The 26,912-nt window shown below is 54.5% G+C and overlaps 1 protein-coding gene across 7 annotated transcripts in view; it reads left to right on the plus strand.

The window, feature by feature from the left end:
- EHMT1 (euchromatic histone lysine methyltransferase 1) overlaps positions 1-26,483 on the plus strand; it is a 155,026-nt gene extending 128,543 nt beyond the window's left edge. For 4 of the 7 annotated variants that reach the window (XM_057548047.1, XM_057548050.1, XM_057548048.1 and 1 more), the window contains exons 17-27: positions 2,934-3,035; positions 4,598-4,702; positions 10,095-10,249; positions 11,020-11,187; positions 11,301-11,445; positions 11,795-11,872; positions 12,814-12,929; positions 14,047-14,133; positions 14,570-14,648; positions 24,938-25,113; positions 25,214-26,481. In XM_057548047.1, the coding sequence (XP_057404030.1) occupies positions 2,934-3,035; positions 4,598-4,702; positions 10,095-10,249; positions 11,020-11,187; positions 11,301-11,445; positions 11,795-11,872; positions 12,814-12,929; positions 14,047-14,133; positions 14,570-14,648; positions 24,938-25,113; positions 25,214-25,388 (1,386 nt within the window). In that variant the 3' untranslated portion in view covers positions 25,389-26,481. Of the gene's footprint in view, positions 1-566; positions 668-2,933; positions 3,036-4,597; positions 4,703-10,094; positions 10,250-11,019; positions 11,188-11,300; positions 11,446-11,794; positions 11,873-12,813; positions 12,930-14,046; positions 14,134-14,569; positions 14,649-24,937; positions 25,114-25,213 lie in introns of those variants that run through there. The other 3 variants (XM_057548049.1, XM_057548052.1, XM_057548053.1) reach the window with 3 other exon arrangements.
- The last annotated feature ends 429 nt before the right edge of the window (positions 26,484-26,912 follow it).

Here is a 26,912-nt window from a genome sequence, read left to right on the forward strand (position 1 = left end):
CTCTTTTTTCTATGTCATTAAATATTCTATAACATTATTTCAAGTGGCTGTGTTGTATTTCATGATATAATTTGTATCATTTTTTTAGATTTGCTGATTGTTTAATATTTATGTTATTTTCAGTTTTTATTGTACACAATGCTTCAACAGACATTTCATAGCTAAATCTTGGCACGTTTGATTTCTTTAAGACAGATTTCTGGGTGTGTGTGTGGAATTGCTAGATCAGAATATATAATCATTTTTAAGGCTTTTGCTCCCTCTCTCTGAATTGCATCCGGGAGCGTCTGAGCACTCGTTTCCCTGTACTCTTACCAGTGCCGATCATTACGGTTAAAAAAAATTTAACAATTTGATATGCAAAAATGATTAGTTACTTGTTTTTTTTACTATTTTAATTTGCTTCTCTCAAAGTGAACTTTTTTTGTATATAGTTATTTACATTTGTTGTGAATATTTTTTCAAGCTGGTATTTAGTCCTTTGCTTTTGGTGGTTTTTGAGATCTGGAAACCTTTAGTTTTTCTATGACTATCTATAGATAACTGTTATTAATCCTCTCCGTTAGGATGGGTGGGTGAGTTCTGCCCAGTTCTCGGCCAGGGGACGATTTCCCAGCCTCGTCACAGGAGCCAGCGCCCAAGCAAAGCACCACTGAAGAGGCAAGAGGTCAGTGTTCAGGGCTTTACAGAAGCAGCTGGAGCCTGCAGGACAAGTGATTGGAGGAGGTCTGGAGTAGACAGTTCACCGGTGAGCTTGTTAGCAGCACTCTGGGTGCTGTAGAAGAAAGGGTCCTTGAAATCCAAGACCAATCAGAGAAACCATTCTGTCTGAAAAGCAGACTAGGACAACATTGAGCTGTCTGATGTGTAATTGGAGTCCCAGAAAGGAGAGAAAACCCAGTGGAAAAAAGTTTATTGAAGGAAAAATGGTCATAAATTTCCCACATTTGGTGAAAAATAACCTACAGATTCAAGAAACTCAGCAAACCCCAAGCTGGATAAATACTAAGGCTGCCACACCTAAATACATCATGTTAAACTGTTGAAAACCTTAACACAGCCCCAGAAAAACAACACAATACGTGTAAGCGAACATTACGAAAATTTGCCAACTTTGCATTTGAAACGACGGAGGCCAGGAGACAATGGAGTGATATTCTTATTGTGCTAAAAGGGAAGAAAAAAACTCAAAAAAATTGTCAGCCCAGAATGCTACAGCCAGTAAAAGCGTCCTTCAGAAAGCACTTGTGAAATAAAACATTTTCAGGTACACAAAAGCTAATAGGACTTACCAGCAGGTTTACACTAAAGCTTGTGGGAGGAAAATCCCATTCTTGGGGATAATGAAAATACTAGAAATGGTAAATACTTGTTTTCTTTAAATTTCTTAAAGGACAAAGGCTGCTTAAAGCAAGAAGAATATTATAAGATGGAGTTTACACAAACTTGGAAGTAAGACAGGACAGCGGGAGCACAGGGGGAGCCAGTGGTGGATGTGAGCAGGGTCCTCGGGTTTGAGTTCTTTCCTGGGAGGGAATAAGTACTGACCTAAGTGGATGGGAAAGTTGAAGGTTGTGATCCCTACAGAACATTAAGGAAATAATTTCAAAGGAGTATAGCTTTAAGGAAAACTTTTTAAAAAGCTAGTAGAAAAAGTAAAACGGAACGTTAAAAAATACTTGTGTAACTAAAAAGCAGGAAAAGAGGAATAGAAACAGATAGGACAAATAGGAAGGTGGTCATCTAACCCTAAAACCATGTCGTAATTATATCCAGTGTCAGAGGACAAGCCCTCCAGCCAAGGGCAGATGTTGGTCTGAGCCAGTGAGCAGGCGAGAACCAGCTCTGCTTCCCTGGAGAACACACGCTAACACACGGACCAGGCTTGGGTGAGCAGGGTCAGGGCACACGTCAGGCACGTGGCAAACAGAAGAATCAAACACAAAAGGCAAAATTACAGAACTTTTGGAGGTTAAGAGGGAAGATTAGCTTTGTGATTCCAGCGTCGGGAAAGATTTCTTCAACAAGACAAAAGTACAAAAATGATTGATAAAGTCAAATGCATTAGAATTCAGAATTTCTGATCAACAAAAGATGTCACAAGGTACAACATGAAGGGCAGCTACAACCGGGAGAGGGTTTTGCAGCCAGAGGGCATCAGGGTCTCCTACAGATGAAAGAAAGTAACTGGAAGCAATGGGTGAGGAAGGTGACCAGGCAGTTCCCTGGAGAGGAGATGTGTGACCGGGATACGCTGGGAAGGCGCCTGCCTTTCAAGCACCTGAGACACCCCATTCCCTGGCCGTAGAATCCCGTGAAGTCCACAGCTGAGCCCACCTGGGGGAGTAGCACATGTGTGTCATTGTTGGGGGGGGTCTCGGTGTTGGGGGACCCCGTGGGCAACTCTTGCACGAGGAATCCGGGAAATGTATTGCAATGTTTGGTGAATATTGGTGAAAAACAACGAGTCTTCCTCGACCAAATGCACAAACTGGGCTAGTTTTACATCAGTTGACATAAGTGAACTAGTGCTATGTGTTCTCTACAAAGTGAAATCTCCAAACCATAACGTTGAACTAAATATGAATTGCAGACAGGTATATGATATGTTATTTATAGACAATTTAAAAACATAAAACCGTCATTTATGGATACATACACATGTAGCAAAAGTATCAAGAGCGGTGTCAGCATAATAGCCGTTGCATTCAGACTGGTGATCTGGAAGGAGCCTTTTTGTTGAGATGGTTCAGTTAACGTGGCACCCTTAGTGTCCTTGAAAAGATGGAGCTAAAAGCCATCTAGGAGGTGTGCCCGGCGGCCAGCGGACGCAACCTGGAGGTGGTCAGGCGCCGTGACGAGTGTCAGGCTGCACGGCGAGCTTGCCCCATCACGCTGTGATTTCTCGGGACCTAAATGCATTTGTGTTGCAGGACGCAGAGGGCTCCACCTGTTTGCACCTGGCTGCCAAGAAAGGCCACTATGATGTGGTTCAGTATCTGCTTTCCAATGGGCAAATGGATGTCAACTGTCAGGTAAACCACCTCGTCCACTCGTGACAGCACCTGACGGGCTGGCCAGAGGCGTGGTCCTCCTCCGTGGTGATCCTGGCCCCTTCCACCCTCCGAGGCACCCCACCCCCCACCCCTGCCAGGTCCTGGAAGGCCTGGCCCCATCCTCCGGCCCCGTCCACCTCCCTCCTGGCCCGCCCACTGGCCGCTCGCCAAGCTCTGTGCCGTTGCCCGGCTGGAAGCTTGTCCTGAGGTGTCCGCCTGGGCTGCCCTGGTCTCCTTGTGGCCTGTGTTCAGATGCTGCTACACAGCAGGGTCTCTGGCCTCCCGTGTGCCGTGCCGCCCCCGTGGCACCTCACCGTCCCCCCCAGCGCTGACCACTGTCGCACATTCCACCTCCTCCCCTGTGTGTTTTCTTCTTGTGCACCTGCTGTCAGGACCCCGGGGTGGTGTTCGTGTGACCTGCAGTGCCTGGTTACAGAGCAGGTCCTGTGCGTGTCTGCTGAGCGAGTGAGTGGCTGGGGAGAGCCAATGAGGGTGGGGCCTTCTAACTCACCAGGGGCCCCTCCTGTTCTCCGAGACCCCCTTCCGCTCCCCGGGACCCCCCCCTCATGACTTGAAGCTCTGGGATGACCATCTCCCATCACAGCGCCCCCCCCCCCCATCTTCTGGCCCAGCCATTGCCGCTAACCCAGCTCCCGTGCCCACCACCCTGACAGTGAGAGCCTCCCAGACGGACCAGAAATGCAGCTCCCTGCAGTGTGGTTTGTCCAACCTCTGTTCTAGTGGGGTCCACGGGCCCCCTTCCCCTGTGTTGTTTTTTTATCTCCCACTCGGTCGGGTTTTGTGAGTTTCTCCCCCGAAGCTGGGCTGTGTTGCCCCTGCCGTGTCCCCAGTGCCCATGGTAGGCCTGCAGGGACCATCTCGCTTTAGTCATGGAGGCCGTGTGCATCCACCAAGAAAATGTGGCGACTGGAAAGTGGCGAATGTTGTGCTAGAGTGTTTGCAGAGTAGGAACTGGCACCGTAATACTCGTTTCTTAAGAGTCGCCTCCGGGCTGGAGCGGCAGACAGCCAGCTCATGACAGCCATGGTCCAGCCTGCAGGGGGCTCAGCCCCGGTGAGCTTCTGCTCCGGCCCTTAGAGAAGGGGCTGGGACTTTTCATGGCCTCCATTCATCTCTGGGCCTGATGTCCATCCGTCTGTCTGTCTGTAGTTCTTGGCTGTTGCTCCTGCTTCGTGCGTGGAGTCTGTCCTGGGACCAGAAGGGTGGGCAGGCGCGTCCCGGTCAGTGCTTCCCGCCAGCCGGGCACGGACTCTGCAGCTGGGTCTGCTCCGCGGCCTTCTGGCCTTTTTCCTAGGTGACGCTGTCACGTGCGCACAGGTGTGTCGAGTTGCCCGGTGGGCCCAGCCTGCTCGCTGAGATCCCCAGGCAGCGCTCTGAGCCTCAGTTTCCTCCAACAAAATGGGGACTCAGGCTGGCTCCCGCCCCCCGGGGCCTCCTTGCAGGTCCCGAGTGATGAGGTGCCTCACGCCTTGTGTCTCTAGGAACTGTGATGGATGTTTGTTTCTTTCTTTTGAAATTAGGATGATGGCGGCTGGACGCCCATGATTTGGGCCACTGAGTATAAGCACGTGGACCTTGTAAAACTGCTGCTGTCCAAGGGGTCTGACATCAACATCCGGGACAACGTGAGTCTCCCCCCGGGGAGGCGGACCCTGGAGGACTGGGGACGGGTGTGTCGGGTGGCAGTGTCCTGGCACCTGCCTGTGGCTCTGACCTCTTCCCATTGAGTCACCAGCAATGTGTTGACCCAGTGCGGTTTCCAGTGGTTATTCTGTGTGTCAGCCGGCTGCTGGATGTGAACCGAGGGGCACAGGTCCCTGAGACCTGCCCCTCGGGCAGAGCTGCATTTTTAGAGGTTTTTAGAGACACTGACTCCCATGTCTGTGGTGGCGTCCGAGACCACAGGGCCCACCCCACACCTGGGCCAAGGTCGGGGGACTCGCCAATCCCTCTGGGAACAGCCCTCCGCTGTGTATCAGTGGGGCTGTTTGGCCACAGGCTGCACCAGGCACATCTGATGAACTCAAAGGGGGATTTCTCGGGCGGGCTTCAGGGACCCACAGAACCAGTGGGGTGGTAGGGCTGGCAGAGTTGGGGAGCTGCTCTGGCACAAGCCCCTGTGCTGCTTCCCAGGCGGAGGGACAGGGCTCCTGGGACACAGACAGGGTGTGGCCTGCGGAGCTGTGTCCACCTTTACAGAGTTACCCAAGCCATAAGTAGGAAGTCTAGCCACACACTCGTTAAACTGATAATGGAATAAGGCAGGAAGGCATGCCCACCGCTCAGTTCGGAGCCCTTAGTGGACTGTTTGAAGAAAGGATGGGAGCAGTGGCTGGTCGGTCCTCCTGGCTGCTCCGCGTGAGGACCCTCCCACACCCAGAAAACAGGAGCAGCGGCTCCCAGCCGAGGGCCGGGCACGGCTGGTTGGGGACGTCTTTGCCAACTCCACAGAGCTGGGCCCTGGGACATGAGAGCAGCTGAGGGCCAGGAAACCCTGGGGGCTTCAGGTGAGGGTGGCGCGGAGGGAGGCGACAAGGTCCGGGGAAGCTACAGCACACGGCAGTCACACTCTGCCTTGTTCCTCGAGGGATGGGGTCGTGGTTTGGAGCAGCCTCGGCCCTGGGTGCTCGGGCGGGAGCGGACCGGCTGGGTCCACGGGCAGCGCACGGACTCGCAGCATCCAGCAGTATAGGCCCTGGTGGTTCTGAGGGATTGGAAGAACTGATTGAGTCGTGTTTGTTATTTATGCGATGAAACAACGTCACTGTTTTATTTCAACAGCTTCATTGAGGTATGACTGGCGGACTGTGCTAGTTAAAGTGTACAATTAGATAAATTCTAACCTAGCCACCATCACGCAACCAGGACAGTGGATGTCACTTCCTGCTAGGTTTCCTCCTGCGCCTCCGAACCAGCCCGCCTGCTTCCTGTCGCAGCTGGGCCTCCCTCAGCCTCGCTCCTCGTAGTCCCGTCCGAGTGTGGGTCCCCCTCCCTTTCTGTGGCTGCGAGAGGCCGTCCGCTTGCTTGTCCTGCGCCTGTGGACTGTGGCCGGGCTCCCTGCTCAGGTGCCACCACTCCTGTGGGTGCAGCCGTTTCCAGGGTAGGAGGGTCTGGTTCCTTCACAGTCTCCCCAGCACTTAATGTAGTCGGTCTCTATCTTCTTTGGTGAAGGATCTGTTCAGGTGTTTTGCTCATTTTTTACTGGATTGTTTATTTTCTTATTCTCTAGTTTGGAGAGTTTTTGTGTATTCTGGATACAAGTCCTTTACCAGATAATGTGTCTCATAAATCCTAACCATTGTCTTTGGAGGAGCACATGTTTCTAATTTTGGTGAAGTCCAGTTTATCAGGTATTTTTTGTATGAATCATGTGAAATCACGGCCAAACCCATGACCGTAGAGACTCTCTGTGTTTTCAATCGCAGTTCCTTAGGTTTAGGTGTTAATGTTCATATGTGGTGGGAGGTAGGGATCAGGCTCTCTCTTCTGCTGTGTGGGCCTCTAGCTGCTCCAGCAGGGTGTTTAGAAAGCAGCCTTTCTCCCTAGATTGGCTTTGCCCTGTGGCTGGACTCAGTCTTCTGGGCCTTGACCTGGGGTCTGTCTCAGTGCTGGGGTTGTGCTCTCTTGATGAATGCAGCTTCAGGACCTGTAAGGAGAACCTTCCAGTATTAGCTTCCATTTCTCCCTCCCCAGCTTTATGCTGTTCCTCTCGTGCATTTTACTAAATAAACATCACAGTACAGTGTTGTTTGTTTAAACAACGGTGACCTTTGGAAAAGGCTATAATAATCCTGGCGTGGCTCCCGTGGTCACCTCTTCCTCAGGTCCGTCCATCCACTGCTGTTTGCTTCTGTGCGTCTAATGTCCGTTAGCATTTCCTGCTGTGCTGGGCGGCTTGTGATGGATTCTTTCAGCTTTTTAATGCCTGCGAAGTCCTTATTTTCCTTCACTTTTTAAAAAAAATTAATCTATTTATTTATTTATTTATTTTTGGCTGCATTGGGTCTTTGTTGCTGCGCGCGGGCTTCCTCTAGTTGTGGAGAGTGGGGGCTACTCTTTGTTGTGGTGCGCGGGCTTCTCATTGCGGTGCTTCTCTTGTTGCGGAGCACGGGCTCTAGGCGCGCGGGCTTCAGTAGCTGTGGCATGTGGGCTCAGTAGTGTGGCTCACGGGCTCTAGAGCACAGGCTCAGTAGTTGCGGTGCACGGGCTTAGTTGCTCCGTGGTATGTGGGATCTTCCCGGACCAGGGCTTGAACCCGTGTCCCCTGCGTTGGCAGGTGGATTCCCAACCACTTCGCCACCAAGGAAGCCCTTTTCCTTCACTTTTGAAAAATATTTTGCTGGATATAGAATTGTAGCATGACAGTTTTTAATTTCAGTACCTGAAACATTCTTCTTCCCTGAGGTCTCACTCGATGCATTTCTGGTGAGAAAGTCTTGGTGGCATCCTTGTCTTCATTTCTCTGTATGTAACATGTCTTTTTTCTTTCAGGTGCTTTTAAGGTTGTCTCTTTATCACTGGAGTTTAGCAGTTTGATTATGAGGTGGCTGGTGCTGTGTGTGTGCACATGTGCACTTAGGCTTCATGGAGCTCCTTGGGTCTGTGGGTGTGGGGTTTTATCCAGCTGGAAATTTCCCAGTCATTTTTTCCAGTGCTGCTTCTGCCACCACCCCACTTCTCGAGGCCCCAGTTCCACGTGTGCCAGGAGGCTTGAAGTTGTTCCACGGCTCACTGAAGCGCTTTTCATTTTCTAAAATTATTTTTACACTCTGGATTTCTGCTCAGCTGGTTTTATTGCTCTGTGTTCAAGCTCACTAGCCTGTTCCTCCACAGCATCTGTTATGCTGTTAATTCCATCCAGCGTGCTTTCACGTCAGTCGTCATGGTTTTCAGTTCTGAACATTCTGCTTGGGTCTTCTTGGTATTTTCTGAAATGTGTCTCTCCTGAACACACAGTTATTCCAGCTGCTTTGATGCCCTCGCTTGGTGGTCTGTGTCAGTTCTGGGCTTGATTGGCTGGTTTTGCTCCTCATTCTGGGTCACGTTTCCTGCGTCTTTGCACTCCTGGTCACCTTATGCTGGACACGAGACATTGCGAATTTACCTTGCTGGGAAGTTCTGTGTTCCTGGAACTGTTGTGAGCCTTCCTCTGGGTGCAGCAAAGTGACTTAGGAATGGTCTGGTCATTTTGGGTTTCACTCTCTAGGCTTGTCGGGTCTCGGCCCGAGGCTGCTCTTCCCTCCTGTGTGGGGCCCGTGCTGAGCCCTCTGCACCTGGCCTCGGGGTGTGTCCTCCGGGAGCTCCAGGTTTGGAATGCACAGCCCTCCAGAGGCCTCTTTCCCAGCCCCACAGCCTGCTCGGCAGCCCTGCTGCCCTGGCCTGGAGCCCGAGAGGGACGGTGAGCGGGTGGCCCCGGCCCCGTGCTCCTCTCTCGGGGGGACAGCCGTTCACTGCCTGATGTCCGGTTCTTGAGAACTGTTATTTCACACATTTTGACTGTTCTGTCTTACTCTGGTTCTTTCAGGTGTGGAGGGGGGTAAACCCAGTGTGGTCCCTCTTGCCCCGTCTTTGCTGGAAGCTCCATCAGACGTGTAGGCCTGTCGTAACGTAGCTGGTGGACCTCAGAGAGGCTGGGAGATGGCACAGTCCCCCCGGCAGGAGGGCTTAGGGGCCTGGGAAGTTCTCAGAACCTAATTCTGGTGATAAAGTCACAAATCGTTCTGATGAAGGAAAGAGAAAAGAGGCCCCTCAGGAGACTGCAGTTGCACTCAGGAGCTTGCAGATGTGCAGAAGGTGGAAACCAGAGGGTAGAGAGCTTCTGAGAGTAATGGCCAGGAGGGGAGGCCAGACAAGCCCCGGCCTTTCAGGACACCCCGGGGCTGACGGCAGGGCCAGCCCTTAGTTTTCTCTGTTGGAAACAGACCGATGATGTCGAGGGTGACAGACACAGACCACTTAGCTCCTGCTTCGCTTCTGTCTTTCCTGAAGTTGGTTGAGCTGGAGGCGTGGGATGTACGCGGGTGTTGGGATGGGGCGCTGGGCAGTGCAGGGGGTGCCCCGGCCTCCCAGTCACCCAGACGTGCTGCGCCCCTTGGTGTTGTGGGCGGCGCCCCGGGGCCCAGGCTGCGCTTTGGTCCTGGTGGTTCCCAAGGGCTCGACTGTGTGAGCCAAGCACACGCCCTGCCCGCAGAGCAGAAAGAACAGGCAGCAGCCCCATCTCTGAGGCTAACTCAGAGAAAGAGAACCGCTACAGCGTCACTGGTTCCGTCCCTGAGGGAGGAAGGGAGACTGGGGGCTGGTGAGCAAGGGAGCGGGGGTGAGGGGGGTTGGGCGCTGCTCTTTGGGCGGCCGGGCTCCCGGGCTCACGGGCTGTCCAGCCAGCCGCGTGGGTGGGCGTGGCTCTCCTCGCGCTGTGTCCCCAGTGTGGCAGGTCGAATGTACGGTGGTTCTCGTTTAGACATTTTCTTGTTTTTAGGGTTATTCTTCACTGTTATCTTATGTAAGTTGTTTCTTATTTTCCTTCTCTTTCCACATTTATTTGTTCAGAATTGTAGTCTTATTAAAAAGAAAAATTGTAGTCTCCTAATGAACTTAATGTGAAAGTTTTGTTATCACATATATAATCTATACCTGGTAAATCATATATTTTACACGTGGCACAAATATTTTTGTAATTTTTCTTTGCTTCATTTAAAGTTTTTAGTTTTTTACGAAATAAAATTTTAATTAATCAAATTTGTCTTTTTCAAATCTCGTACAAGTATTACTCTATCCTGCAATCATAACTGTGTTCCAAAGTCAATATAATTTAAAAAATAAACTGTCCCTAGATGTTATATTACTTACGTGCCGTGTTTACGGTGGTCTAATTGAGGTTGATGTTTTCTTCTATTTTTAACGTATTCTGTACTGTGATAATGTACTTTTATAACGAAAACAAGACAGAATGGAAAGGAAGCCTCTGTCGGGTGGGCCCCGCCGCCCCCTCGGCCTCACGCGCTCGTGTCTTCCGTGCAGGAGGAGAACATCTGCCTGCACTGGGCGGCCTTCTCGGGCTGTGTGGACATCGCCGAGATCCTGCTGGCCGCCAGGTGCGACCTCCACGCTGTGAACGTCCACGGAGACTCGCCCCTGCACATCGCCGCCAGGGAGGACCGCTACGCCTGTGTCGTGTGAGTGGCTCCGGGTGCTCTGGGGACTTTCTGCGGCGGGCGAGGCTCTTCTGTTCACGCCTGCGGTCATCGTGGCTCCGGGAGGATCGTGGTGAACATCCCTGAATACCCAGGTCACACGTGGAGAGGAGCCCCGTCCGAACACCTCCGCTCGGGGCTGGAGGAGCGGCACCCACGGGAGGGCTGGAGGGCCAGCTGGGAGCCCCCCCCCCCCGACCACCACCGGGAGCCCCTCCTGCGTCACTTTTGCCCGTTGCCGTCAGGTCCAGAGCCTTTGCTCTGCTCCTGGCGGTAGCTCAGGGAGGTGTGGCCCCCACTTCTCATCTCACGGGGGCCTGGGACTAGGGGATGCCCCCCCGGTGGGGCCCTCGCCCTCTCAGATTGGGACCTTGGGGGCACAGGGCTCTGGCGCACCGTCAGGCCTCGGATTGCCTGCTGGGCGTTGACCGAGCACATGGCCGGCTGGGCACTGCTGCCCTTTTCATCCTGAGGGTGCCTTTGAATGGAAAAGCCAAGAAAAATCAAATACCATCCCTAGTTATTTACATGCTCTTCCCTTCAAGGAAAAAGAGGACTTTTGACAGTAAACGGGGGAGAAGAGTAATGATGTCTGTCCTTGGTGAGCGGAAGCACCGGCCGGTGGGCTGGTTCATCTGAAAGCGGACGCTGCTTCCTCCTGATTTTTACTGACCGTGGTCATCGTGCGAATCTCACCCTTGTATCTTTTGACTTGAGATCTGAATGTTCTGTGGACTTGCGTTTCCCTCCAGCCTCTTCCTATCCCGGGACTCCGACGTCACACTGAAGAACAAGGAGGGGGAGACGCCCCTGCAGTGCGCCAGCCTCAACTCGCAGGTGTGGAGCGCCCTGCAGATGAGCCAGGCGCTGCGCGACGCGGCCCCCGACAGGCCCGCCCTGGTGGAGAAGACAGTGAGCAGGTGAGGCGCGCGAGACCAGGGCCCGCCTCCGGGCAGGGTTGGGGGTCGGAACGGAAGCCTCTCTGGGCTGGGCCAGGGCTCACCGGGAAAGCTGGCGCCCCTTCCTGCGGCAGAGACATCGCTCGGGGCTATGAGCGGATCCCCATCCCGTGTGTCAACGGTGTGGACGGCGAGCCGTGCCCCAGCAACTATAAGTACGTGTCTCAGAACTGTGTGACGTCGCCCATGAGCATCGACAGGAACATCACCCACCTGCAGGTCAGCGCTGGGGGGGCCCTGCTGTGGGAGGCTGCCTCTGCGGCCCCCAGAGCAGCCTGGGCAGCGGGGAGGGGTGCCCTCAGGGCCGCAGTGGCTCTGCCCCGGCCTTTCCCCTCCTGGGGCTCTGCCCGCCCGGTGTCTGAGCCTCCTCTCCTCCTTTGGGTCCCTCCCCAGCCCCTCCTGCGAGCCCCCGAGGCCTCGTGCCTGAGCGTTCTCTCCACACCCTCCTTCCTGAGGGGCGGCACGCCCCCGGTGTCCTCAAGAGTCAGGACTTTGAGGACTGTCACTGGAGTTGTGAACAGCACTGGGGGGCGGGGCGGGGCCCCATCTGACGCGCCCCTCCCCCCAGTACTGCGTGTGCATCGACGACTGCTCCTCCAGCAACTGCATGTGCGGCCAGCTGAGCATGCGCTGCTGGTACGACAAGGTGAGCCCGCGGGGGGGCCTGGCTGGGGAGGAGCGACAGAGGCCGGGGCGGGGGCGGGACCAGGCCGGGTACTGGGGGCGGAGCCCGCGCTCTCTGTGGGCCCTGGGCGTGGCCAGAGGGAACTGACCGGGCAGCAGAGGTGGCCATCCCTGAGCCTGGCCTGGAGGTAGCTGAGGAGCCGAGGAGAGAAGGGCTCCCAAGGCCGGTGTCTGAGACGAGAGCCCTACCTGGCTTTGGTTTGGGGAGTTCAGAGGTCATTGTTGGGGGAGGAGCCAGGGTGTCCTGGGGTGGAGAGGGCACACAGGCCCGGCGTGGAGGCCACTGGCACGGAGTCAACGTTACAGCAAAGGGGGTGTCAGGGTGTCGTGGGCAGGACTGGCGGGGCTCAGGTCTCCTGGTGTTTCCTGCGAAGCCTGGCCGTGCCGAGAGGGGGCAAGTTCTTAACTCCTCAGAGCAGCCACTGGAGCTGCCAGGGCCTCGGACTCGGCTGCACAGCCTGGGCTCAGCCCAGCTGCTCTGCTGCGTCCCGGGTGTCGGACAGAAAAGCGGTGGCGGGTCCCTCCGGAGCTGGGGGTTTGCAGAGTGGCGGGTAGTGCCGGCAGGTGGTCCAGGCTGGAGGCTGCAGAGCAGGAGTCCAGGGCCCCGCGAGCTGGCGGCCTCAGGGAGGCTGAGAGAGGGTGACGGGGAGGGGGAGGTCGACTGGGGCAGAGAGGCTGGCCGCAGTCAGGGACCAGGGAGGGCTGTCCCAGAGGTTTCCAAAAGCCATGGAGATTCCTGGCCAGAGGCTTCCCGTGGCCTTGGACAAAGCGTGAGCGTGTGGCCTTACCCTGTCCTCCCAGGTGTAGAGTTTGGCCAGAAACCATGCTTTCTGGGGCGGTGTTTTGATTTGAGGAGGCATGTTGGTGTCAGTTATTTAGCCCTCGCTGCGCGTCTGTCCGCAGGACGGCCGGCTCCTGCCCGAGTTCAACATGGCGGAGCCGCCCCTGCTCTTCGAGTGCAACCACGCCTGCTCCTGCTGGAGGACCTGCCGGAACCGCGTCGTGCAAAACGGCCTCAGGTGAGGTGCCGCGGGCTGGCGGCAGGGTCTCCGTGGTAAAGTTTGAAAGCAGTCAAGTCCCTTGGGCAGCTCTCTAGTTTCACGTGTGTGTCCACAAACGGGAGCAACGTGTGTTTAGCGTACGTGTGTTTGCACGTGGAGGTGGCTTCCTCGGAGCTCTTGACCTCTGCTGATGTTAGAGGTTGACGTAAAGAGCGGAAGCCTTCCATGTTTCCTACCCGCTCAGACTTGGGTTCAGGTCAGACGGCCCGAAGGCAAGAGGCAGGCTTGCCAAGAGCTGCCTGGTCCAAGCTCACGAGGTCCTGATCTGGTGTGAACGCTCGTGTGGTTCCCTCATGCCCACGTCCTGAGTCTCGTGTAAAACATGTTGCCCCTTGGTACTCGGGCACTTGGTTCACTGACCACCCAGAGCCAGACCCTGGGGTTCTGGCCATGAACCTTCCCTCCGTGAACATGCTCGAGAGTTGGAAAATCAAAGGTTAGGAGGGAAGATTTGTATCCTATGTAAGTTTAGCTGAACATGAACGTTATAGTATTTTCGGGTCTATTATTATCAGTAACCTTACAGCAATTGTGACCAGCCCATACTTCTGTGTCCTGGCGTGTGGTAGAAAGTCCTTGGGGGTGAGGACAGACACGCCACTGGACACACAAATGGCTGGCGGGATGCCCTAGCTCTCGGGGCCTGGGAGGGGCCCCGCAGCTGCCCCCCGGGGCCAGCTCAGCCCTGTGGTTGGCACGCTGCCCGAGCTCACCTGCATTGCAGCCTGGGGCCAGCGGGCCTGCTAATAACCCCTTTGGTCCTCATCACATGCTGGAGATGAGGACACTGAGGCACAGGGAGGGCCGGGGGCCGTGTTCCACGCGCTGACCCTCAGGCCGGTTTCTGAGGTTCCCCTGCCTCCTGAGGATGTGAAAGACGCTGTGAGTGGCGCCTTGGTGCAGGGAGGGGGGTTGGGGGTGGGGTAACTCTAGGAGTCACTGCTGCATTGCATACGAAGTTCTAATGCATCTCCAGACATGAAAATTGTATTTTCTGTGTTGTTTACTCCTGTCACTCGTGTGGTAACATGAGTGTGGTGGAATGTGGCCGTGAGTGGCTGATCCTGTTTTCCAGGACGAGGCTGCAGCTCTATCGGACGCAGAACATGGGCTGGGGCGTGCGGTCCCTGCAGGACATCCCACTGGGCACCTTTGTTTGCGAGTAAGTGAGGGCCCGGTCGGCCCCGGGCTGCTGCTGTCACAGGGGAGGGTGCAGCCGTCGGGGAGGGACTAGGAGTGCACACCGGCCAGTGTGGGGCCCCCAGGCTCACCGGGGAGGGGCTGCCTGGGCCTGGCTGTGCGTTCACGCTGCGGGCAGCCCCCGCCCACCTCTGCGTTTCTGCCTGAGCTTTCTCACCAGCTCATAGCTTATTTCAGAAGATCCGTCAGCACTTCGTGACGTGTAGGGGATGATCATTTTGGATCCCTGGTCAGATAGAGGGTTTCTGTGTCATCATTTTCTGGGACCCGGATGAAGTCCCTGTTCAGTCACAGGCAGAATTCTCAGTCATGTGGGCTCCGTCAGGGCCCCTGTGCCCTGCGTCTGGGTCCTGGGTGACATGTGCCTGTCACGTTTTCGTCTGCCTCCGCCCCCGCAGGTATGTCGGGGAGCTCATCTCTGACTCGGAAGCTGACGTGCGTGAGGAAGATTCTTACCTCTTTGACCTTGACAACAAGGTAATGCGTCCTGAGGGGTTGGGCGTAGAGCTGATGGGACTGTGCCGCGTGGAGGGGCCTGCTGGCGGGGCCTGGGCTGGTAAGGAGGCTCGCCCGCCAGACTGGCGCGGGGTCCCCGATCCCAGAGGTCCTGAGCTTTCCCAGCGAGCCTCGCGTGAGAGTGTGGGACCTCGGACACGTCCCTCCAGCCTCTGAGCCCCACCTTCCTTCTCAGCGGGGGTGAGGGCCGCCAAGAGGCTCGGGGGCCGTGTGCACGGGGGCGAGCCTTCGTGTGGAGTGAGGGTCACACTTGTGAACAGGGTGGGTGCGTCTCTCTGTGACCCCGGTGCCCTCCCAGGTGCGGGTAGAAGAGCTGGACCCTGGCTTCGTCCGCTCCAGGCCCTGGTTTCCAGGGCAGTTTCTGAGCCATCGCAGGCTGCCCTCTGCCTTGTCCTGGCTCCCAGGGTTGCTCCTTAATTCATAAATTGCTGACTTCAGAACTTCTAAGAACTCGCCATCGCTGCCAGTGGGAGGGAGTTCAGGTGGAGGCTGGGAAACAAGTACTCTGTCCCCCGCAGCAGCCGCGAGACCCCTGAACAGCCACCTGTAGGTCGGGTGAAGCCAGGCACTCACCTTCCCGCGCCCGCCACTCTTGGCTGTGTCTTCAGAGCGCCCTGCTCATCGCCTGACCCCGCCCTGCCCCTGCAGCCACACCCTAAGGGGTCAGCATCTGTGAGACAGGCGTCTGGAAGAGGAACCTGTGTTCCTGGAGGTTGCAGCCTGGGGCGCGGCTCTAGCCCAGGGCTGTGGGGCCAGGCCTTCCCCAGGCACCGCGGCCACCCGCCGGCCTTCGCGTTTGTGTTTGTGTGTGTGTGTGTGTGTGTGTGTTGCTGCAGCTGGGCCGGGTTTCCTGCCCACCTGCGTCTGCTGAGCAGTTTGCCTCTTCCTGGTTTGCAGCAGTTTTTTCCGTGTTCTGGATCAGTGCTCTTTCCTGACGTTTGACTTGCAGATATCTTCTCTCTGTGGCTTGTTTACTTCCTGACGATGTCTTTTAATGAACAGAAGTTCTTATTTTTATTATCCTCCAACTTTGCAGTCTTTTTATGTATACAGGTGGGTTTCTGTAATGTCCAAGATAAGTTTTTCTTAAAACCCAGGTCACAAAGATACACATTTATATTATTTCCCAGAAGTTATATTTTGCTTTTTTGCTGAAGGGGGTCAAGCTTTATTTTTCCCCTGTATTGACATCTGTGTGACCGAGCACCATTTGTTGAAAAGATTGTCCTCTCCCCACCCTCAGCAGTGCAGATTTTGTCATAAATCAGGTGTCCACACGCGAGAGCTTGGATTGGCCTCTGTCTGCTGACTGCCTTGGGCAGCCTGTTCTGTATTAATTATCCTAGTTTACCTCCCCTTACCTTGGGGTTCTTGGGAGTGTTTGTTCTTCTGGGTCTCTCGAAGTTTCCATATAAGTTTTAAAATCAGCTTGACAAGTTCCACAAAACTCCTGTAGGGATTTGATTGCATAGCATTGAACCTGTGAGCCAGATTAGATCATGGCATCGAACATGTAAACCTCATTAGGGATCATAATATTGACCCGTGAACCAGGTTAGGGTCATAGCATTGAACCTGTGAACCCAGTTACGGTCAGAGGATTGACCCGTGAATCAGGTTAGGGTCAGAGCATTGACCTGTGAACCCGGTTAAGGCCACAGCACTGACCTGTGAACCAGGTTAGGGTCAGAGCATTGACCTGTGGACCCAGTTAGGGTCAGAGCTTTGAACCTGTGAATCCATTTAGGGTCAGAGCACTGACCTGTGAACCGGGATAGGGTCAGAGCACTGACCTGTGAATCTGGTTAGGGCCGTAGCGTTGATCTGTGATGGTTCGCTGGGCCCTCCGCTCCTTCCTGCTGGGAGTGGTGACCCAGATAGCCCTGTGGGGCTGTGTGCTGGCCTGTGGGTGGACCTGCTGGTTCTGGCTTTTACGGCCAGGAGTGCACCTGCTGTGGATTTTCAGACTTGACTTCTGTGGATGTGAGTCTTTGTTTCTCTCGGTAAATTCTTGGGGGTGGAATTACTGCCGTCTGGTGAGTGTCCACTTACTGACTTTAGAAGAAACGGCAAACAGTTTCCGGAGGACTTGTTCCCCCCACGCTCGCCAGCAGGAAAGGGCAGCTCAGACACTAATTCTGATGCCCCGTGATGGCGTGTCTTTTTTTTTTTTTTTTTAATAGTTTTTATTGGAGTACAGTTGCTTTACCGTGTTGTGTTTCTGCTGTACAGCAAAGTGAATCAGCTATACATATACATATATCCCCTTTTTTTTGGGTTTCCTTCCCATTTAGGTCACCACAGAGCATTGAGTAGAGCTCCCTGTGCTATGCAGTAGGTTCTCATTAGTTATCCATTTTATACATAGTAGTGTATATATGTCAATCCCAATCTCCCAGTTCATCCCACCCTCCCTTCCCCCCCTTGGGGTCCATATGTTTGTTCTCTACATCTGTGTTTCTATTTCTACTTTGCAAATAAGTTCATCTGTACCATTTTTCTAGATTCTACATATAAGCAGTATTATATGATATTTGTTTTTCTGACTGACTTCACTCTGTATGAGTCTTTAGGTCCATCCACATCTCTGCAAATGACACTTTCGTTCCTTTTTATGGCTGAGTAATATTCCACTGTATGTACCACGTCTTCATTATGTGGCAGCGTCTTTTCACGGCTTAGTGGCTTCCTTACATCATCGTTTGTGGAGAAGTTTTAAAAATTTATTGCGGGTTGTTCCGTCAGGCCGCTTGTCGTAAGAGCTCTTCACGAGCCCTGAATGGTACCCTTTGTCCAACGTGTGTTGTGAGTATTTCCCTCCTGCCTTTCCTTCCTCTTCACAGAACAGAAAACGTTTTTAATTGTTTAGTGCTTTATGTGTCCTAAGAAATCTTTGCTGCAAGGTTGTGAAGATTTTCTCCTTTCTCTAGAATTTTTATATTTTAGCAAAATTACATTTAGATCTATGATCTGTTTCAAGAACTTTTGTGTATGGTTTGTTTTTTTCACTTCGCATATTTTTTTTGGTGAGGTCACTTACGTTCTGTTCTCTTAGCAGACTTCGGCTGTACAAAACAGCGTCATCAACTGTAGTCACCATGTTATACATTTGATTCTCAGACCTTTTTCATTTTATAAATTTACTGTCTTCCTGTTTCCCCCACTCCTCACCCCCTGGCAACCACTATTCTACTCGGTTTCCATGAGAGTTTGCCTTAAAAAAAAAAAAAAGTAAGATGCCACATAAAGTGACACCATGCCGTCTTTGTCATTTGCTGGCTTATCTCACTTAGATGATGCCCTCGAGGTTCATCCATATTGTCCCAAATGGCAGGATTTCCTTTTTTTTTTTTTTTAAGGCTGAATAGTATTCCACTGTATGTGTATGCCACATTTCTTATCCGTTAATGGACACTTGGTTATTTCCGTATCTTGGCTGTTGTGAGTAATGCTGCAGTGGACGTGGGGGAGCAGACATCTCTTCAAGGTTGTGGTTTTGTTTCCTTCGTAAACATCCTGGAATGGGATTGCTGGATCGTACGGCAGTTCTATTTTCACCTTCTTGAGGAAGCTCCACACTGTTGTCCACAGTGGCCGCACCAATTTACCTTCCCCCCAGCACCGCACGAGGGCTCCCTTTTCTCCACACCCTCGCCAGCGCTTCTTGTCTTTTCTGATGGTGGTCATTCTGACAGGTGTGAGGGGATTAATCATTGTGGTTTTGATGTGCATTTCTCTGATGATTAGTGATGTTGAGCATCTTTTCATGTACCTGTTGGCCATCTGTGTGTCTTCTCTGGAAAGATGATTATTCAGTTCCTCTGCCCATTTTTTAAATTGGCTTTTTTTTTTTTTTTTTGCTACTGAGTTGTGTGAGTTCTTTATATATTTTGGATAATAATCCCTTATCAGACACATGGTTTGCAAATATTTTCTCCCATTCGGTAGCTGCCTTTGTTTTTGCCGCACCTCTCGGCTTGCAGGATCTTAGTTCCCCGACCAGGGAGTGAACCTGGGCCTATGGCAGTGAAAGCGCTGAGTCCTAACCCGTGGACCAGGGAACACCTGGTACCTGCTTTTTCATTTTGTTGATGGTTTCCTTTGCTGTGCAGAAGCTTTTCAGTGTAGTCCACTTGTTTATTTTTGCTTTTGTTGTCTTTGCTTTTGGTGTCAAATCCAAAAAATCATTCGAGGCCAATATCAAAGGGCTTCCCACCTCTGTTTTCTTCTAGAAATCTTACGGTTTCAGGTCTCACGTTTTGCATTGATTTTTGTTTTTGGTGTAAGATAGGGGTCGAGGTTCCCTTTTGTCCATGTGAATGTAAAGTCTCTACTTGCACCATTGAAAGTAGGTCTGTCTGGACTGTGTTTTGTTCCTTTGATTTATTTGCCAATCCGTAACCTACATCACTCTGTCCTGATCACAGACACACCTCGGAGACGCTGCGGGTTCAGTTCCAGACCAGCAACATAGTGAATATTACAGTAGAGCGTATTACAGTACACACTTTTTTTTTTTTTGGTCCCAGTGCATCTAAAAGTCATGTTTATACTATAGGCTATTAAGTGTGCAATAGCATTGTCTTAAAAAATAATGTAGATACCTTAATCAAAAGATACTTTATTGCTAAAAAATGCTAACCATCATCTGAGCCTTCAGCGGGTCACAGTAGTAATATCAAAGGTCACTGACCACAGATACCGTAACAAATACATTAGTACTGAAAACATTTAAAATACTACGAGAATTACCAGAATGTGACGGAGACAGGAAGTAAGCAGATACTGTTGGAAGAATGGAGCCCGCAGACCCACTGGACGCGGTGTCTGCAAAGTTCAGCAAACCAAGGTGCGCCGGTACGGCCATGAAACTAAACCCTGCAACCAGGTTGCGTTGTGCTCAGACCCTGTTTCCTCCAAAAGCCGTTTCCCCTTTTCTGTGTCTTTTGCGTTTCCCTGTAGATTCTGGAATCAGGGCATCAGTACAGGAAGCCGCGACCGGAGCCCTGCTGGGGTTGCCTCCCGTTTGTTGCTCAGTTTAGGGCGTTGGTGTCTGCACAGCGTTAGGTCTCCTCCTGGTCCCTGGTGTCACGTCCAGGTCTCCGCAGAGCTTGCGGGCTCTCAGGGTGTAGATCTTAACACATGTTCCCTTAAGTTTATTCCCAAGTATTCCATGCTCTTATGCTTTCGTAAACAGTGCTGCTGTTTACTTCGTTTTCTAATTGTTGCTAGAATATGGAATTAGTTGGTGTTTTGTATATCGACCTTGCTAAATCCACTTATTAATTCCAGTAGCTTTTTTGACGATTCTCTAGGATTTTCTGTATACATAACTGTGTCATGTGTGAGTAAAGACAGCTCTACTTCTTCCTTGCCCATCTAAGTCTGTGCTGAGAGCCTGGCTGGGGTCTCAGCAGTGGGAGGGGACATCCTTGCCTGTCTCTTTCAAGGGAAAAGCATTCATTCTTTGACCACTAAGCGTGATGTGAGCTGTGACCTTTTTGTAGATGCCCTCGTAGAAGTGTTCTGGTGCTAATTTGTTTACTGAGGTCTAATTTATATGCAGGAAATTCACCCATTTATGTGTCCAGCTCTGTTGGTTTTGACAGGCGTCTCCTTGTTCCTGCCCCATCAGTGATCTCAGGGTCCTCTGCTCAGGGTCACCCAGGCCATCCAGGTGTGGTCCGGCTGCGTCTTTTCTGGACCTTGGACCTCGGAGTCCTCGGGCTCACATGCTGGTTGTCAGAACGCAGTTCTTGGCTGCAGGACTGAGGTCCAGCCGGGGCTCTGTCTGCTCCCAGGGGCCCCAAGCACACAGCCCCCTTCTTGAAGGCCGGCAGGAGAACCATGCACGGTGTGACGTGATCGCAGGAGTGGCTTTCGTGAGAAGCAAGTCACAGGTTGCCCAGGGGGTGGGGCTCTGTGAGCGAGCGAGGCGGGGGTCTTCTTCCAGCTCCGCACTGGGGCGCGCACCACTGCACCGAGATACGCAGACCAGCTCGGGGACGGCGGCCCCTCTGTCCCTGCCGTTTGCCTTTTCCGGAATGTCGTATGGGTGGATTCCCGCGGCACGTGGCCTCTGGGTCTGGCCCTCTCCCTGGTGGAGGGAACCTCTGGGGGCTCGTGTGCGGTGTCCCGTGCTTGTGTTGGTTGGGTCATCACTGCTCCGTCGTGCGGATACCGCTCGGGCTGCTCCTCCACCCACTGCAGACGCACTTGGGCTGCTTCCGGGTGTTGGCGGTTAGCGCAGCTTTCGAGAGCATTCATGTCAGGCTTTGGGTGGCTGTGTCCTCATCCCCTGGGGCCGCGTGGTGGTGACTGGCAGCTTCACGGGAGGCTCGGCCGTGTCCCGGGCACACGTGTCCCAAGTGTCTGGAGAGCGCTGGCGGGAGGGCAGGTCCAGTGCTGGCTGCTCCTTCGTGGTTGGGAGCAGCGTCCTGGTGTTGGACCATTTCAATGCTCTTGTAAATGGCGTTTTTACCCCGAATTTAGTTGCTTGATAAATAGAAATAGTTATTTTTTTCCAACTAGCTTTTAACTCTGTGACCTGTTAAACTCACTGACTAGATGTAGCATTTATTTGTGAGTTCTCTTCTCAGTGGACACGATCGTGTCATCAGCAGACGGTCCCCTCCCGGCCGGGCCGCTGTGCCTGCCTTGGTGGAGGAAGCTTCCAGAACCCAGGCTCCCACGGGTGCTGGTGCTCAGAGCTCTGTCCCTGGTCCACCAAGAGTGACGTTAGGTTGTGTTCAGTGTTTTTCTGCAGCTGTTGAAATGCCCCTACAATCTCTCTTGTACTTATTGTAGTAACATGGTGGATAATCTGATTTTATGGGCCATTGTTGGGCCATCATTACTGGTCTGTAATCTCACGCCTGCTTAAACACGGGGCGTTTTGCCGCCAGTGGTCAGCCTGCACTGGCCCATAGGCTGGCCTGCGTGTGTCCCCAGAGCCTGCCCCCGACCATCTGGCACCGCTAGCATCTGTGCCCTGTGGGTCTGTGTCTAGTGTCTGGGGGTTTCCTGCTTATTTTCATTCTGTTTGCCCATTGCCCCTTGTTCCTGATTAGTTTTTGTTTGGGTTCCAAACTCTGTATTTGCAAACCTGCCTGAAGAAATGCATTGAGGCTTCGGAGCCCTCATCTGGAATCACTTGATCCATTTGTGGGAACGAGGGTGGTTTGGGGCTGAGCTGCAGCTGCCAGCCTCTCCGAGTCTAGCCCAGCCTCCCCTGCAGCCTCCCCTGCACCTCACCCTGGGGTGCAGCCCTCAGGGTCCCACCTGCAGCAAGGAAGGTTCGCAGGGCCCTAGACCCCCAGCCTCGTGCCCGCTGTGTAGCACAGCTAGAAACGCCAGCCGCTGAGCTCGACCCCCATGGAGGAGCCTTCCCGGAGCATCCGCTCCTTCATGAGGCGTTTTCTTTGTGGCTTTTTCTGAAATGCTCTGTCAGGCTGTCTCGAGTCTCCGCAGACCAGGCAGCTTGCCTGCCCGCAGGTCAGCGCCTTGATTCTCACCAACGTCCTTTGACAGGCGGGGCACGTGCGGTCGCCGTCCGGGGAGGGGGGGAGGGGGCATCCTGGGTGCCCCGAGGGGGCCCCACGCAGGCCTCTCCACGCTCCCCGCTTACCTGTCTGGGAGCTTTCTGTCTCCAGACTGCTCTGGCTGGTGCTTCTGTAAAAACACTGCAGATTCCAAGCCCATTTCTTAATTATCAGATTCTAAGACGTGGAGTTACCCTGTCTGATTGCCGTGCTTGTTTCTCAGCTTCTCCCCTGAGCAGCTCCTGGACCCCTGCCAGCCCCCGGCCCCCGTAGGGACATCCCTCCAGTGGCCACCCTCTCTCCTCCCGTTGCTGCGGCCGCTGCCTCTGACCCCTGGCCTTTCCGTCTCTTCAGCCCCACACACCGGGCTGTGCCCCCGGGAGGGTCCTGGCGACCCGAGGGCCGCTGACTCTGGGCCCTCAGCCCCGGCACCCAGCCGTGCGGGCCTCCTGCTTGCTCTGGTCCACTCCTCCTGGGCCTGAGCAGGTAGCCCTCTTCAGTCCTGCCCCATGGGTCGTTCATTCTGGGCACGGAAAAAGCCACGGATGCAGCACGTCCCCCGGCCGTTCCAGCTCAGGCCTGTGTGTCCCCGAGTGTGGGCGTGTCAGAGTGCCCATACCCACTGGGCCATCTGCCCATGCCTCGCTCCCCCACCCACCATTTGAGGCATCAGGGAACTTTCCGGCTCTGCCTTCCAGGTGTTTACTGGGTCTGATCACCTGTCCTCATGCTGCTGAGTCTGTCCCTCTCCTTGCTGTTCTGGAACCTTCCAGACACCTGCTCTGTCCCCATCTCCTCCCGCTTCAAGCCTCTGCTCGAGTCCCCTGGTTAACCCGGGCGCCCTCCCGCCCTCAGCATCTCAGAGTCACGATGTGGGTGGCTCGTGTGGGCGTGGGGCTCCCTCCCCACAGTATTTTTGCCTCAGAGCCAGGTGTGGGTGGTTTCTGGATCAGAGAAGCTTTAAAAAAGCAGCACATACATCTGAAAGGACACATCTTAAAGACCCGAGAAAGGCCGTTTGTCGCAGGAGGGACGCAGTGTTCTCGTAGAGGGGAATTCTTGGGACCAGGCCCAAGCGGTGCTCAGGTCTTCAGGATGGGTGGCGCCCACTCGGTGCAGGCGGGGGACCAAGGGCTCAGGACCCACCTCGTGGGAAGTGTGGGCGGCGTGGCAGGGGCCCAGGGCCAGGGACCAGTGGGTAGAACCCCCACTTGTCCCCCAGGAAGCCTTTGTGTCCCTGGGGGGCCACCTGCGGGTCCTGCAGGCTCTGGGCGGGGTCTCCGTGCAGGACCCTTACAGGGGCTCCCCTTAGGGACCCAGGGGGGAGGGGGTGTCTGGGCCGCCTCGTGCCCCTGGATGGTAGAGGCGGCGTCCACAGGGCCCTTCGCTGCTTGGGTCCAGCCCAGGACCTCCTTCCTTCGTCCCACGGGAACCTGCTTCTCACCCACCCCTTTCTGCTGCTCCTTTAGTCTCTTGTTCAGCTTAGGAAAAAAGAAAAGAGAAAAAGTGAAAACATGTTTCACTTCCTCCAAGGATTTCTTACTCTTGCCTTTATGGATAAAGACACAGAAAAGGGGAGAAAATCAGTATAGTTGAGGCTCTTCCCTGGCCCCCTGGCCCCCTGGCCCCCTGGCCCCCGGCGTGAAGGTTCGACCGCAGTGGCCGATGGCACGGTGGCGCTCCGGGGGGTCTGCTTGCTGCTCACTCAGGGGTTCGGGTCTGGGTGGGTGTCCTCGCCGTGTGACCCTTCTGACTTTGGGTCAATCTTGCGCTCTGGATCTTTCCAGAGAAAACTCTGCTTTCTCAGGGCTCCGCTGGTTAGACCAGGCCCCTTTCTCACGGTCAACTCAGCCCCTTCTGCCCTGTGTTGTTACCACGGCAGCAATGCCAGAGGCACGGCTGGGACCCCAGTCCCGGGGCTCCTCTCTGCCCTGAAGGGTCTGTGGTTTTCTGAGTCCCCTCGTGAGCGACCTGGCAGCTTCCCTCCCGCTGTCCCACTGCCCCTCAGCCCCTCAGACCCCAAGCAGCTCTGCCCCGCTGCCCCTCTGCCCCCTGCCCCTGTGACCCCCTGACTCTCCGCCCCCGTCCCTCTGCCCCCTGTTCCTCTGTCCTTCTGCCCCCCGTCCCTCTGCCCCTCTGCCCACCTGTCCCTCTGTCCCCCGTCCCCGTGTCCCCCTGCTCCTCTGTCCCTCTACCCCTCTGCCTCCCGTCCCTCTGTCCCCCGTCTCTCTGCCCCCTGTCCCTCTGTCCTTCTGCCCCCTGTCCCTCTGCCCCTCTGCTCCCCTGTCCCTCTGCCCCCCGTCCCCGTGTCCCCCTGCCCCTCTGTCCCTCTACCCCTCTGTCCCCATGTCCCTGTGCCCCTCTGCCCAGTGCCCCCTGCGTCTCCCACTCCTGCTAGGCTGTACTCCTGCTCCTCCATCACCAGGTCCCTGGGGAGTTGTGCTGCCCGGTGGTCCTTACAGGACCATGTGGCCCCTTAGCCACCCCACGTGGTTCCCATAACACTGTCGTCCTCTGTCCTGGTGCTGACAGCATCAGAGCGTCGGATGGGACGGTGCCGGCCACACAGATTATCCACGTTTGTGCTCGTTTTCACCCCCCGAGTTGAAGCCCCAGGAGGGAGGGGGGTGGAGAGGGTGGCGTCCGCTGCGTGGCAGTGGCGGTGCCCACACCTGCCCTCCTGGGACGCTCAGCGCGTGTCTCCCCCAGGACGGAGAGCTGTACTGCATCGATGCGCGTTTCTATGGCAACGTCAGCCGCTTCATCAACCACCACTGCGAGCCCAACCTGGTGCCCGTGCGCGTCTTCATGTCCCACCAGGACCTGCGCTTCCCCAGGATCGCCTTCTTCAGCACCCGCCTGATCGAGGCCGGGGAGCAGCTGGGGTAGGTGCCCGCCAGGCGCACGCGCTACCTGCCCCGGACTGGACGGCTCGGGTGGGGCTAGGTGGGCCCAGACCCCCGCCCAGCTCTGCTCTCCCCGCAGGTTTGACTACGGGGAGCGCTTCTGGGACGTCAAAGGCAAGCTGTTCAGCTGCCGGTGTGGCTCCGCCAAGTGCCGGCACTCCAGCGCCGCCCTGGCCCAGCGGCAGGCCGACGCCCAGGCCGCCCAGGAGGACGGGCTGCCCGACACCAGCTCCTCCCCCGCCGACCCGCTATGAGAGCCGCGGCCCGGGCGCCCAAGCGGATGCCGTTCATGCTGCGGTTCGGGGGGAAAAGGAGAAGCGCACACGACGACGTCTGAGGTCCCGGCCTGGTGCTGGCGGGGCCGGGCTGCGCGGTGGGCGCTCTGGGACTCTGCACTGGTGTCGCCCGTGAGTTTCTGATGGTGATTTTGTCGTTTCCACGTTTCTCGTTTCCCCTCTGCTCTCCGTCGTTCCCGTCCCACCGCTGGGCCTGTGGGCAGTGTCCTGTCGACCCAGACCCCTCCGTGTGGCCCCGCCAAAGCCACCGTCACCCACCCGCGGCCCGAGGGGCTGGTGCTGGCTCCTGGGGCGGCGCAGACCCTGTCCCCACCGCTCCTGAGAGGTCAGGGCCGAGCCGCCGCTGACCTTGGAGAGAACGTGGGTTTGCTTTTTAAAGAAATCCTATATCTAGTCCTATATACCAGACCTCTAACGCGTTTCTTTTCGAGGAAGCGGTCTGGGGGTGCAGGAGGGCCATGGCCCACGGAGGACCCACACCTGCCCCGCGAGTGCCGTGAGGCCGGCACCTTCTGTTGATTTCTAAGCCACACGCTCTGATGATGAATAAACTGATTTATTTTCTACCATTATTGGACATTAGGACAAACAAAAAATAAAAAACACAAAACACAGACAACGGTGCTGATTCTGGTGTGGTTTCTACTCACCATGTGAAAATAAACTATCAACTGTATAAAGAGAACAAAGTGATTTTAGAATAAAATGCAGGAGAAAACTTTTTTTAAAATGTTAGTCTTGTAGTGTGAATAAATTTGCCATCACCTTTTGTGTGATGGCCTGCCAGGTCATATACTTTTTTTTGGCATATACTTTTTTAAATACTGTAATTAGTGCAGTAACAGTGGGTTTTTTTGTGCGACTCTTCTAAAACATTCATAATGCAGTCATGTTTATTTTTTCTGTTAAAATGTTTTTGACAGTTCTAAGAGCAGTCTTTTGGCTCAGACCATTTCTTGTTCTGTTTTCAATGAAATCAATAAAAAAAAAAAAAAGAAGTACTTTAAATGAGGTTTCATCATGGTATCATGTTTCAACTGGTTTCTGCAAAACACCCGTGTTTCCCGTGGGGTGCGGTGCTCGTGGGGTCCCACACGGCCCCGGGGACCAGTGGGCAGGCCCAGCCCTGTGCCGAGCCTGAGAAGGTGGACCTGACACCCCCGCTCATCCCTGCGGAGAGGACGCGGCCCGCCCCTCCCCAGGCAGGCTGTGCGTGCGTGTGCCTGTGCGTGTGCGTGGGGGGCACGTCTGTGTGTGCCCAGCTCTCTGGAGGCTGGCGGAGGTCTGGAGTCAGATCTGTGTCTGGACGTGGTGAGGCTGGGCCCTCTCCTCCTGCCGGACTCCAGTCCCAAATCTCATCGGGAGCCTCCGAGCACAAGAAGCAGCTTGAATGCTCTATTTTTTATACACAGACGTCATTCAGCTAGACATTTTCAGACATTTATCCAGAACCTGCATTTTGCAAACGGCGCAAACAGGGTG

This window comes from Balaenoptera acutorostrata, chromosome 6 (genome assembly GCF_949987535.1).
Source record: "Balaenoptera acutorostrata chromosome 6, mBalAcu1.1, whole genome shotgun sequence".
In the NCBI taxonomy this organism is placed as follows: domain Eukaryota; kingdom Metazoa; phylum Chordata; class Mammalia; order Artiodactyla; family Balaenopteridae; genus Balaenoptera; species Balaenoptera acutorostrata.